At 43.6% G+C, this 14,391-nt stretch overlaps 1 protein-coding gene across 4 annotated transcripts in view; it reads left to right on the top strand.

Moving 5' to 3' along the window:
• Window positions 1-14,391, top strand: part of LOC116987846 (myosin-16-like) — a 157,065-nt gene that overhangs the window by 110,742 nt on the left and 31,932 nt on the right. For all 4 annotated transcript variants that reach the window (XM_033044100.1, XM_033044098.1, XM_033044099.1 and 1 more), the window contains 4 exons: window positions 250-495; window positions 2,803-2,920; window positions 5,719-5,846; window positions 7,520-7,716. In XM_033044100.1, coding sequence (XP_032899991.1) covers window positions 250-495; window positions 2,803-2,920; window positions 5,719-5,846; window positions 7,520-7,716 — 689 coding nt within the window. The remainder of the gene's footprint in view (window positions 1-249; window positions 496-2,802; window positions 2,921-5,718; window positions 5,847-7,519; window positions 7,717-14,391) is intronic.

Raw genomic sequence — 14,391 nt, 5'->3', positions numbered from 1 at the left:
TCCTGCACCTAATTTCTATGTTTCTATGTTTCTATTAGCTATTGCTGAATTTGGTTTAATTAATCTTTCCCAGATGCAATGGGAAGGAAGGATTATCCATCTTGGGCAGAGACAGGGTGAACACTTTAGTGTAGATTTATTTACTGGCCATTGCTTGTAAACTCCATCTTCTGAATCAACTGATGGATCAAGGCCAAGATGTGATTTCCTCGCTGTTAATTGTCTTGTTTTAACACCTTCCCCCTGGAGATTGAGATGAACAAGAAACGCGAGTCGGAACTGCAGCGTCTGCGGCGTGAGTTGGAGGAGGCCACTCAGCAGTCGGAGACCACGGCCGCCACTCTGCGCAAGAAGCACGGGGACACGGTGGCGGAGATCACCGAGCAGTACGAGAACCTACAGAGGCTGCGCGTGAAAGCAGAGAAAGAGAAGCAAAACATGAAACTGGAGCTGGACAACTTCAGCCTCACCATCGACAGTCTGCAGAAAAGCAAGGTATGCTGGCGAGATGGAGATACTACCTCAACTGTAGACGCAGCTATCCTGAGCAAAATAATAATAACCCAGCGAATCAGACAGCATCTCTGGAGGACATGGACAGGTGATATAAACGTTGAATTCCCCAAGTTTCGATAACATCTCTCTCCCCCTCTCCCATTTTACCCCCATCTCTTCCCTGTGCCCCACCCAAGTGCACACCAATTTCTCCCAATATCCCACCTCCTTTCCCCTTCCCTCTGTTCCCTCCCACCTTCTACCTACCCTGTTCCACCTACATCCCTCCTCCACTCTCACACTTCATTCCTCTTCTCTCCCTATCTTACACCTGTTTGACACCAATCAAAACCTCCTCACCTGTATCCACCCATCACTTACCAGACCTTGTCTCCACCTCTTTTCCAACTTTCTCCTCCCTACTACAGTTAGTCTGGAGGGACCCAACCTGAAACGTCACCTATCCATGTCCACCAGCGATGCTGCCTGTCCCGTTGAGTTAAGGCAACACTTTTTGTTTTGCGCCATGTTTTATGGTCACTATTTTGAAAATTGGTGGAATATTTAATGCATTAGTTATTGATGACCATCAGTTTAAAAGACTTTCCATTTTGGAAATAATTGTCTTTTTGGAAAGAGCATAGCCAATAAGCTGAAAATCGAAGGTACACAATAATGCTGGTGAAACTCAGCGGGTGCAGCAGCATGTATGGAGCGAAGGAAATAGGCAACGTTTCAGGCCGAAACGTTGCCTTAAACAAGCTGAAAATGGGATTTGCTGTTAGACAGGATCTATTTAAAGATGTCTTGTGAAGCAGCATTAGTTCTTCTGCTGGTGATCTATGCTTTGAATGTGCTCCAGATGTAACATTAGCCTTTGGTCTTTTGGTGCCCTGGGTTAAGTGAACATTGATATTGGTGCAATCTGAGTTGCATGGCAGGGCAGTCAACGTTTGGCCTTGTGTGCCAGGGTTCTCCCACATAGCAGAGTGAAGAAAGGGACTGCCTGCCCACTGTGAGATTGAGACAAATGGCAATAACAGACACTATTGACCTCTGTAGACACAAAATGCTGGAGTAGCTCAGCGGGACAGGCAGCATCACTGGAGAGAAGAAATTGGTGATGTTTCGGGTCGAGACCCGATTGATGTCAGGGGAGTGCTTGGGACGGAGATAGAACTTTCTCCGACTACATTCGATCTCTGTCCCACCCACTCCCCTGACATCAGCCTGAAGAAGGGTCTCGACCCAAAAACTTCACCCATTCCTTCTCTCCAGAGATGCTGCCTGTCCCGCTGAGTTACTCCGGCATTTTGTGTCTACCTTCGATTTGAACCAGCATCTGCAGTTCTTTCCTACACTATTAACCACCTTATGGCCCGTTATAATGAGGGTTCACTGTACTTCAATTAAATCCTTTATCTTTGTTCCAAAAAATACATCATCTTGTTCATTATCCACTGTATGTATAATTTTCTAGCTCAGAGAGCATATTCTTTAACACTTTCACATCCTGCTTATGTGGTGGTAACCAGACCTGCACCCAGTACCTACCTAGCTGAACTCCCGGTGGCTCAGCACTTCAACTCCCCCTCCCATTCCCAATCCGACCTCTCTGTCCTGGGTCTCCTCCATTGCCAGAGTGAGCAACAGCGGAAATTGGAGGAACAGCACCTCATATTCCGTCTGGGGACCTTGCGTCCGGATGGCATTAACATTGAATTCTCCCAATTTTGCTAGCCCTTGCTGTCTCCTCCCCTTCCTTAACCCTCTAGCTGTCTCCTCCCACCCTCCCATCCGCCCGCCCTCGGGCTCCTCCTCCTCCTCCCCTTTTCCTTCCTTCTCCCCCCCCCCCCACCCCCCATCAGTCTGAAGAAGGGTTTCGGCCCGAAACGTCGCCTATTTCCTTCGCTCCATAGATGCTGCTGCACCCGCTGAGTTTCCCCAGCAATTTTGTGTACCTGCACACAGTACAGTTGCAATCTAATTTGCATACTGCCTGCTCTAGTATTCTATACCCTTTTACCATCTTAAGCAGGTTATCCACCTTTTTGTGGACCTGCATGTCCTGTAATGGAATGACCAGAACTACACTTAATGCTACAAATGCCGCCCAACAAATGTCTGGAAGATCATTCCCCTTGGTACATCTATGTTTAATCATAGTGAAAACATTCACTAGAATTAGCAATGTGAGTGCTTTCTCTTTAATAGCTCTCTCAAAAATCATATTTATTGTGTATTGGTCACTGAGGAGCACAGAATCCAGGCAGTCCCTAAAGCTTTGTAATGTCCTTCTGTGTGCAGATGGCCAGCGATGCACAGATTCGAAAGCTCGAAGACCTGCTGCTGGAAGCCACTTCCCGAAATGAGGATTTGCAGCGGTCGCTCACTGAACAGAGCCTCGGAAAAACCAGACTGGCAGGTGAGGAAGAAGGGTTTGTTACAGTGGAGCCACAGTTCTTTGAGTAGACCCTATTCAAAGGGCAAGTCGGTGGTAAATCATAATGCATACAGCATAGAAACAGGCTTCAACCCAACCTGTCCATTCACCAGGACGCCCATCTACTCTATTCCCTTCAGCCTACATTTGAGCCAGATCCCTCTAAACCTTTTGTTTCCAAGTATCTGTCCAAATACCCCTTAAATCATGTTATGGCACCTGCCTCAACTACTTCATCTGGTAGCTTGTTCCATACACCCACTGCCCGGTGTGTGAACAATCTTTTTGTGTTTTTGTGCACATTTGAAGCCTGTTAACAATTTGAGGCGGAGTTTCTACTTTGGCTCCATAACTCAGGTTCTCAACAAAATTCTTAGGATCAAAAATATAAAGTGCTTACCAGCCAGTATATTCTTTGGCAGCATAATATATATTTTTCTTTTTTAATAGGTTTTCTTGATGCATTTAAGTTCCGTTTCATTCACACAGCCAAAAGTCGATTTGTTATGAAAAGCTTGCACATTTTTTAATCTATGGGTGTAACTAAAAATTACTGAACATTACTGCAGAAATATTTAATTTGTGTACATTAAACCTTTTTTGAAATTAAATAATTGTTGGCACGTAAAATGTTTCACTGAGAGAGCGGTAAGTACCTGAAAGAGTGGCTGACAACATCTTGGAAATATCTAGACTTGAATGGCCCAGGTATTGAAGGCTACAGCCAAGTGCAAGGAGATGAGATTCATTCAAATGGGTGCCCACTGGCCATAGACTTGGTGGGCTGAATGGCCTGTTTCCATGCTGTATGAGACTGACCCTATACACCTATGAATGGCCCTGTGGCTATAACAATAATTCCAATGTAAAAAATATCATTGAATCAGCACCGTCAGCAGAATTCCATACTTTTGTACTCCACATGACAAATATAATCAAATTCATTTTTGTATCGACATAACAGATCAATGGACATGGAAACACAGCTGTGTATAAAATTCCATGATGCCAGCAGATGACAATGGCATCACTACTGGTCTCCACAAGTAAAACCTATACCCTCTATCTCCAATGACCAGAAGAAGCTTGCTGGTTTGCCGAAGCGATACCTGGTGCTCCCTTTGTTTCACAAGAGTAAGGAGAGAGTGGGTGAATTGGATGTGAATCTTCTTCTTGTTCTTGTGTACGGCGTGCACAGCCTAAAGTTGGCGGACAACTTGTTCTATTTGATCTTATTTGATTGTGCACGCCGGGTTGATTGCATTTGTCGAAACAGGGCGGACCACGTGAAGGTTGCAATCTCCCATCCCGATGTGAATCTGATTGCTTGCATCTTTATTTTAATCTAACAACTTCCAAATGGTCATTGGGATTTTGCCAGCTTCCTATGCTGCTTTGCTGCCCATTTCCTAGGCTTGTCCTTTGCTAAATCCTGGCCTAAAATAATTGGAGTTGGTATTGTTTCTTTTGGCATTGGCTCTTGGCTCTGTCTCTCTTGGCCTGGCCATAAATTTGCTACTGAGTCTCAGCCCTGGCCCAACAACAACAGCAGCATGCAATGATACGTTTTGCTTTGGGGAACAATTTTAATATTTTAAGTTCCTATGTCATCATTTATAAATCACACCCACATACATGTTGGTTGCACTTGGTTCCATGTCCAATGTTTGATGAGTTCCACCTGGATAATAGTGATGCATTGCAGTTGTTCTTGCCTCTGTTGTATTGGAAACACACTGTCAGACATAAGAACAAGAAAATATTTAATGTACCGAGACGTACCTGCTGTCAGAACTGAAAACAATAGTTGGATGTGTTCAATTTGATGAGGTTAGTGGGAGAAAATATGAAGAGAAGAGGGTGGAGAGAGATGAAACACTAACAATGGGAATAGAATTCATGAACTGAAGTATCAACAATTCATTTCATTCTACTTCTTCTTCCTCGTGTCCGGCCATCTTCCATATCACGTCTTTCCGGTCGGTCAGTGACGGTTGACGGTCGGTGGTTGCAGAATTGGCTACTTCAGTCAGTCACTGTGGTACAGTTTCTGTCGTCAGCATTCCCTGTGATGCACCATGCGGGAGGCTTCTGCTTGCATCCTAATTCATTTCATTGAAAGCTGTTCAAATGATCTGAAAGAGTGGAGATAGACACAAAATGTCGGAGTAACTCAGCGGGACAGGCAGCATCTCTGGAGAGAAGGAATGGGTGACGTTTTGGGTCGAGACCCTTCTTCAGACAGAAAGAGTGGGGAAATAGAAACGACAGAAGAATGTGTGAAGAGCTAAGATAACGAAAGGGAGTGGAAGCATGAGAGAAGGTTTAAACATTGAGGGAATTGGAATAGTAAAGGCAAACCAAAGTCCTGAAAATACCAGGGGAAGTTTATGGCTAAATTCACATTCTTTTGATTATGATTTGGGTAATATGAAATGGACGACACAGTGGCACAGCTGGTAGAGCTATTGTTCGAGCCTGACATCTGGCGCTGACTGTGTGGAGTTTGCATGTTCTCCCTGTGACCACGTGGGTTTCCTCGAAGTATTCCGGTTTCCTCCGACACCCCAAGGATATACTTTAGAGGTTAATTGGCCTCTGTAAAATTGCTCCTTATGTGTAGGGAGTGGACCAAGGTGGAATAACATAGAACTGGTGTGAGCGGGTGACCGATGTTCAGGGTGTACTCGATGGGCCGAAGAGTCTGCTTCCATTCATTCCTTCATTCATTCATTCATTCATTCATTCATTCATTCATTCATTCAATATTTATTTTTCAGCTGAAAATAACGACTTGACTCACCAGCTGGAAGAGGCGGAGAACAAAATAGGTCAATTGAACAGGTTAAAGATGATCCTGACGTCACAGGTTGAAGAATTGAAAAGGCAGATTGATGAAGAATCAAAGGTAATTAATGGATTGGGAATAATTGACAGATTTATTGATTATCTTAATATCTCTTGATCCAATCAGTAATAACTATGTTTCGTGTATTTTGCCACGCTACCCAGGCATGTGAATTGATACATAGAGAGGTCAGATCATTTAATGTGATATGACTTTTTATTAAAGTAGATTGTGACCTGCCTGAGTTAAAGTTATAGCTGCCATATATCACTTTTACATAAAGTTCAAAGCATTCAAAATGATTTACGTCAAAACCACCTGCACACTCCTTTGAAATGTTCTAATGTGTAGGACAAAACTGCAGGATGCTGGTTTAAACCGAAGATAGACACAAAATGCTGGAGTAACTCAGCGGGACAGGCAACAAGCATCTCTGGAGAAGGAATGGGTGACATTTCGCTCGTGACCCTTCTTCAGAGAGAAACGCCACTCATTCCTCTCTCCAGAGATGCTGCCTGTGCCATCGTGCCGCCCAACAAAAGTGTTGCTGAACCCGAGCATATGGATAAGTCGGGGACCATAGGACCTCCAACCCCAGGTTCAGGTGGCAGGCGATACATGGAACACTTGCCCTCAATCTGTTCCAAACTTTCTATCTATTTACGGAGTGGTGTTCCACAAGCTGCCTCTAAACCTGAGAATAAATCATTTTAGTTCCAGAAGTTATATTTGTTGCTGTTACACAAAGCTTATTGTACTGTTGCTTAAATTGTTACTGAAGCATCCTTATTATAAGTATGTATTACCCTCAATGGGTACACCTAAGAGATTGTAATTGTAACGCCCACACCAACAATAAAAATGTGGACATCAAATATGTTTGAAACATTACATCTGGAAGAGATGAGATTCCTCTTAGCAGGTAAAGCAGACCAATTCCAAAAGACGTGGTCTACGTTTATGGACCTATTACAAGCATGAGGTGCAATAGTAATTTTATAAATAAATAAATAAATAAATGGTATCAGGACCTGGCAATGGGAGATAAAACAACAAAAACAGACTTGGTTGGTAGTCCCCTTTCTGCGGAGTTTAATGTTATAATAGAGCGATTGTTCCTACTTTCTTTTTCTTTCTTTTCTAGGGTCTACTTTCTTACTTTACTTCCTTCTCTAACTTCTTTTCTAAGGGGCTTTCTTTTCCCAACACTCTCTTGCACTTCACGACTCTTGTGCACTTTCTTTACTTTCCTTACTTCTATCTTTTTCTTAAAGCTCAAAAAAATGAAGCGGTACAAAAAATGTATTAAGATATATGTGTTGTGTATTATTGTAATTTACCGTACTTCTAATAAAAATAATAAAAAAAAAAAAAAAATAAAGAAAAGCACCTCAAAAAAAAAAAAAAAAAAAAAAAGAGAGATTGTAATTGTAAACAAAATGACCTAAGACTACGAACATTGGAACATTAATTAAAACAGAGCAGGTAAAGGCCATTCGCCCATCGAACCTGCTGCACCTTTTAGTATGATCATTGCATGATCCTCATTTTTTGAAAATTTTCCAAAATCAATCTTCTGAAAATGGATCTATTTCCATATGCCCCCAAATGATCCTGCCTTCACCAGCCGCTGTGGTAGAGAATCCCAGACACTTGACATCCTCTGCGAGTAGCAAAGGCAAAAAATATAATGCAGGTTCTCTGTGTCTGAGCATTGGATCTTCTTCTTTCAGTTGAAGAGCTCGATGACGATAAGCCTAGCGAGTGCCAAGCACGACAATGAGGTGCTGAAGGAGCAGGTTGAGGAGGAGCAGGAGGGTAAATCTGAACTGCAGCGGCTCATCTCCAAACTGAACAGTGAGGTCACCCACTGGCGGACACGCTACGAAACGGACGCCATCCAGAGAACTGATGAGCTTGAAGAATCCAAGTAAGCAATGTGTTTTGTTACCAACGTGCCCTGAAATGAGCTCAGGGGCAGATATTGCGGTGTCTGATGATAAAACATAATAATGAAACAATGAATTAAATGCATCTTGAGAAGCCGTTGCCATCCACGGGGAACCTCGTTGGTAAGAAATGTATTTCAAAATTGTCTATCTCTTCCTTCGACTTCCCCCATTTTCTGTAACACTGCATTTTTCTCTTGGGAGAGCTTTCATTTAGTATGAAGCATGCACCAATAACAATGTTGTGGATAAATAACCAAGCTAACAGCAGTTAATGCTCATTTTAGGAGAGTGGGATAAATAACGTGTTGAAAGAACAGTTTAATGAACTTTGTTTCAAAGTACATTGCTTGAGCCAGTCAATTTGAGTATCGGAGGAAGAGCAGAGAATCTGAAACCTAGCCGGGTTGTTGCAGCATCAAAATTGTCCAATGAAGCCACTAATAAAACAAAGGTAAAGTGTAGCGGAGGCGGAGTGGCCCAATGGGAGCGGCCATGTTGGGAGAGAGACTGTATTTGGATTTGTTTAGAGATACAGTGTAGAAACAGGCCCTTCGGCCCACCCAGTTCATGCCACCCATCGCCCTTACACTAGTTCTATGTCATCACTCGCTCGCAATTTAATTAACCTACAAGCCCACACATCTTTGAAACTTGGGAGGATCCAGAGCACCTGGAGAAAACCCACTTGGTCCCAGGGAGAATGTGCAAACACTGCACAGACAGCACCCATAGTCAGGATCGAACCAGGGCCTCCAGTGCTCCACCACTGCTCCACTGTGTCGACGTAGAGGGGAAGCGTGAGGCTTTGGTTCAAGTGTGTTTGGCGAGGAACCTAAAGGCAAAGACAGGGGGACAGGAGGAAGAGGTGCAGTCTATATTTATTGTGTGTGTATAGTTATGTTTCTCTCTCATGGTTTTAGTGCAGTGGGGATGACAGGTAGAATAGTACAATTTTGCTCCTGCAGGATGTGGGAAGTCAGGGAAAGTGCAGACTGATGACTCCACTTGTGGGAGTGGTGTCCAGGTGCCACTCCTTCTAGCCTGCATTGGGGAACTGTAACTGCAGCTGGATAACCTCAGGATCATCGGGGAGACTAAGAACTTGTTGGATAAGACTTGTAGCGAGTTGGTCATGACTAAAGGGGCTGTCCCACTTGGGTGGCCTAATTGGCTAGTTTAGGAGAGTTCGAAAAAATGTCATGTTAAAGACTTCCTTCGACCTCCTTCGACTATGTTGAAGACGAGCTACGACTAACTTCGGGGAAATTGGACACCGAATAGTGGAGAGTGAAGACGACCTCCTTCGACCTCCCTTCGACTATGATGAAGACTACCTTCGACTACCCTCGATTACCTACGACTAACATGCCGACCTACTACGACTAACGAGTAAAAAACATATCAATTTTTTCCATGGCAACCTTTTTTTACTCGCGGGCATTTTTCAGCATGTTGAAAAAATATGCCGTGACCTAGCTGAGGCCTCGAGTACACGGGGACTACTCTCGAGCATGTAGGAGAGTTACAAATAATAATAATAATAATGGATGGGATTTATATAGCGCCTTTCTAATACTCAAGGCGCTTTACATCGCATTATTCATTCACTCCTCAGTCACACTCGGTGGTGGTAAGCTGCTTCTGTAGCCACAGCTGCCCTGGGGCAGACTGACGGAAGCGTGGCTGCCAATCTGCGCCTACGGCCCCTCCGACCACCACCAATCACTCACACACATTCACACACATTCACACACAGGCAAAGGTGCGTGAAGTGTCTTGCCCAAGGACACAACGACAGTATGCACTCCAAGCGGGATTCGAACCGGCTACCTTCCGGTCGCCAGCCAAACACTTAGCCCATTGTGCCATCTGTCGTCCTCCTACAAAGACCTCCTACGACCTCGTGTCGACCATGCTGCGAGTATGAGTTGAGGGCAAACTCGCCAGAACTCGCGGATTAGGTCGCCCAAGTGGGACAGCCCCTTAAAGTCCAAGAAGAGAGTAGTTGGGTGACCACTGGGAAGGGGAGTGGGCAGAGTGTGCAGGTGACCCCTGTGGCCATTCCCCTTCATTAGAGGTGCAGTTATGGGGATTGGCCCATCAGGGTGAGCAGCAATAGCAGGCAGGATTGTGGCACCAGACCCAGCTCTGAGGCACAGCAGGGAAGAGTAATGTCAGGCGGGGGGGGGGGGTTATAGTGATAGGGGATCTCTTTAGTTAAGGAAACAGGCAGGAGATTCCTGACAGGACAAGATCACGAGGAGAATACATAGAATCAATGTACAGAGTCTTCTATCCACAGTATGGGGGATCAAGAAGCAGCAGGTTTAAGGCGAGAGTGGAAAGATTTAATAGGAATCTGAGGAGCAAATTTTTCACGCAGATGGTATGGGGAATGTGGAATGAGCTGCCAGTAGAGGTAGTTGAGGCAGATACTCTTGCAACATTGAAAAAACATTTGGACAGGTACATGGACATGTTTAGAAGGATATGGGTCAAACGTTGGCAAGTGGGGCTAATGTATGTGAGGCATGTTAGTCAGCATGGGCACGTTGGGCTGAAGGGCCTGTTTCCGTGTGGTATGACTGAATGAGAATATTAACATTTGTTCAATGAACCTTTAAGAGTTTTCTTCATGCAGTCTATGTTTGATGGGATTCACTAATCTTAGGCCATGCACTAACCGAATTGACTCAAATAATTTAATCGGCTGGATAAAGTTATTGAGCCATTGTATGTTGTTAGGAATGTGTAAGTGAGAAGTAGAATGTGTAGAAGATAAAATAGGATTAGTGTAAATGGGTATGTGATACTGAACTGACTCAGTAGACCAAATGGCCTGTTTCTCTGCAGTATGACTTTTTGGCATTTCATTTATGTTTAGGATTGGAATATCTTTGATTGGAAAACCATTATTCTCCTTGAGGCAATGCCGTTACGTGGAGACCTGTTGGACTGTTATTGTTTGTTCTTTTTTTTCTGAGTTCGCTCCATACCCCCTGAGTTATATTATTTATTATGATTAGTGGACAGTTGGAGGCTGATGAGGTCAATGAATTATTCACGTCTGAAATTTATGAATGTACTTGAAAGAAACAGAGTGGCATTGAAGTAATCAATGTGTTCGATGTGGGTGTTCTTTGTACAGCACCGTCAAATTCAGGACTGGTTTAAATAAACCATAAGCCTTGCAATTAGCAATTACCTAATTGATTCAGATATATGGCAGTTCCTAAAATTATCATGTCATAAAAAGTTGTGGTTCCATCTCATGATTTTTAAATAAACCTCTAATTGTTTCAGATCCCACAATCGCTCTTGAAAATGTCGTTGCGAAATCCAAATGAATATCGCTATCACAAGCTGCAGCTATCAAATATTATTCCCAAGTTCAGAAATTTCCCTCTCCTTTTTTGACAAAGATGTGCCCTGATATACTGCATACAAACTTGAGGGATCAGACGCCTTTAAGGCCAAAAAGTAAGAATTGAAACAATAAAGCAAGCTACCAGGCCCAAAGACGTAACAAATAAAATACTTCTCAGGTATATAATTAAGAATGAATGACAGAAGTATTGATAAAGAATAGTTATCGGAATTACAACAGTTCCTTTAAGACTGGGGTTCTAAAAGACCACAAAAGATCCAGGACTTTGATTCAACTGAATATATTCTCTTCCTCCTATAAGAATGGCAATGGAGCAGTAGGTTTTTTTTGGCTGGTGAACAAGATATCCCCAAAGGTTTACTTCCAATGGTTGCGTTTGGAACAACCCCTACGATCGAAGAGCTTCCTTCAACAGAATGTTACATTGCACCATCTGCTCCTGGTCACGTTGTTCAGATTTATACTGTGAGGTGTTCTGAGATCAAAGCAGTCAGTTGTGCAGCCTATCAATGATTGGAATCAGACATTGCACAGATTGTTCTGGTTTTTATGATCAAAGAACCGCTCTGAACAAAAGCTTGGCTGCCTTCCATAACACACTGAAAAATAAATCCTCTTGGGAGATGTGTGCGCATGCATTGGACATCTTTCTCCCTCCTCTCAGCACATTTTACAAAAAAGTATTTACAATTTGGGAGGATTTCATTCTTCAATGCTCTCCATTATATAAAGGAAGGGTATGTTCAGTGGAAACGAAACATCCTTTTCTTCAATACATCATCCAGGCAGATACCAGGTTAGACTAAGAGAGCTATTAGTTAGTAAATGTAAGGCTAGAAGGCTAAAGTTCTGTACACAAATTGTGCCTACATTCATTCATTTTGGATGAAGATAACTTGGTGTTGTTTCAATATGATACAGGAGGCCGGTTTGCCCTGTCAGTCTATGCTGCCTCTCAGAGCAATATCATTTCCTGTTGGTTTTCCTTGTCACTCTTTCCTCTCACATTCTCATCACCCCCCCCCCCCCCCCTTTCCAGAATCCACACTGAACGACAAACTAGGGCCAACTTATAATGGCCAATTAACCAACCAACTCTTTGGGATGTGGGATGAAAGCAGATCGCGCAGAACTGCCAACCAGTTCTCTATCCTTGTCAATACCCGACCCCCAATACCATGTGCTCTAATTTTGCGCACTAATCTCTTGTGTGGGACCGTGTCAAAGGCTTTTTGAAAGTCCAGGCGCACCACATCCACTGGCTCTCCCTTACCCATTCTACTTGTTACATCTTCAAAAATGTCCAGAAGATTAGTTAAGCATGATTTCCCCTTCATAAATCCATGTTGCCACTGTCTTCCAAATGCGTTGCTATTACATCTTTAATAATCGACAAGCATCTTCCCCACTACCAATGTCAGGCTAACTGGTCTATAATTCCTTGTTTTCTCTCTCCCTCCTTTCTTAAAAAGTAGGGTTACATTGGCTACCCACCAGTCCTCAGAGTCTATAAACCATTGGAAAATTATCACCAATGCATCCACGATTTCTTGGGCAATCTCCTTGAGTACTCTAGGATGCCGACCATCAGGCCCTGGGGATTTATCTGCCTTCAGTCCCAACAGTTTACCCAACACCAGTTCATGAATAACGTTCAATTCCTCCCTCCCACTCGATCCTCGGCCCCCTAGTATTTCTGGGAGATTGTTCTGTCCTAATCTGAGGAAAGACAGTTATTGCCATAGAGGGAGTACAGAGAAGGTTCACCAGACTGATTCCTGGGATGTCAGGACTTTCATATGAAGAAAGACTGGATAGACTCGGGTTGTGCTCACTAGAATTTAGAAGATTGAGGGGCGATCTCATAGAAACTTACAAAATTCTTAAGGGGTAGGACAGGCTAGATGCAGGAAGATTGTTCCTGATGTTGGGGAAGTCCAGAACAAGGGGTCACAGTTTAAGGATAAGGGGAAGTCTTTTAGGACCGAGGTGAGAAAAAAAGAATTCACACAGAGAGTGGTGAATCTGTGGAATTCTCTGCCACAGAAAGTAGTTGAGGCCAGTTCACTGGCTATATTTAAGAGGGAGTTAGATGTGGCCCTTGCGGCTAAAGGGATCAGGGGGTATGGAGAGAAGGCAGGTGTGTTGAACATAGTTACGCGCATTGCATGTACTGCGGATGAAAGGCACGGGAGAATTATGTTTACCTAAGATTGATTATTAAAATAACCATTTAATAATAATTATTGAATTTAGTAAATGAATTGGAAATCTTTACTATTCATATTTAATAATTAACTTTTTATAATTTTAGTCGGGGTAGGCACTGCCTACCTTGCCTACCCTGATGGCACTTTGCTGGTTTAGAGGGATATGGGTCAAATGCAGGCAGGTTGGTCTGGTGTAGATGGAGCATGTTGGTCAGCGTGGGCAAGTTGGGCCGAGGGGCCTGTTTCCACTCTGTATGACGCTATAATAAGGACCTCCATTATTTTGTGCCAATGTAGTACCTTTCAGAACCTTCTTGCACTGAGGGCCGTCTTGATGTGTGATTATTGTTGACTTAAAAATCAGTGTTGTCACATACGGAATATAACATGGGACAGCAAAGTCCACTTTGAAGACAAAGTAATTTGCATCTGGCAATGTTGGAAAGAGACTGGGTATCAACCAGGATACCAGGGAAATCCCTCGTATATTTCAGATAATGTGATACGAATCTTTAACTCTCATCTGACAGCTTAACATGATCTCTGAAAGGTGACCAGTCCAACAATGCAGAAATATCAGCTTGAATAATGATTTTGCGGCTCCAGAATAAGATTTATTCCTTGGGCCTAATGTGTCAATGAGGGGCATTGAGCCAAATGAATGTGGAAATAGGATATAGACATTAGAAAGCCCAGATCTGGGAAAGTCCCAGCAATCTATAATGCTGGCATCCCCACGCACAGTCTCCCGGTGAGCAGAGGTTCCTCTGCCCCCCCCCCCCCCCCCCCAACATTTGCTATAACCATGTCTCCTCATTCAACACTGTGCCATTCATGCCAGGACAGCACGGTGGTGCAGCGGTAGAGTTGCTGCCTTACTAGTGCTTGCAGCTCCTGCAGACCCGGATTCTATCCTGACTGCGGGTGCTGTCTGTACGGAGTTTGTACGTTCTCCCCATGGGTTTTCGCCGAGATCTTCGGTTTCTTCCCACACTCCAAAGACATACAGGTATGTAGGTAAATTGGTTTGGTGTAAGTGAAAATTGGCCCAAGTG

Source organism: Amblyraja radiata, chromosome 26 (genome assembly GCF_010909765.2).
Source record: "Amblyraja radiata isolate CabotCenter1 chromosome 26, sAmbRad1.1.pri, whole genome shotgun sequence".
In the NCBI taxonomy this organism is placed as follows: domain Eukaryota; kingdom Metazoa; phylum Chordata; class Chondrichthyes; order Rajiformes; family Rajidae; genus Amblyraja; species Amblyraja radiata.
Note: the sequence above shows the minus strand (reverse complement) of the source record. Positions and strands in the feature narration are given on the sequence as shown.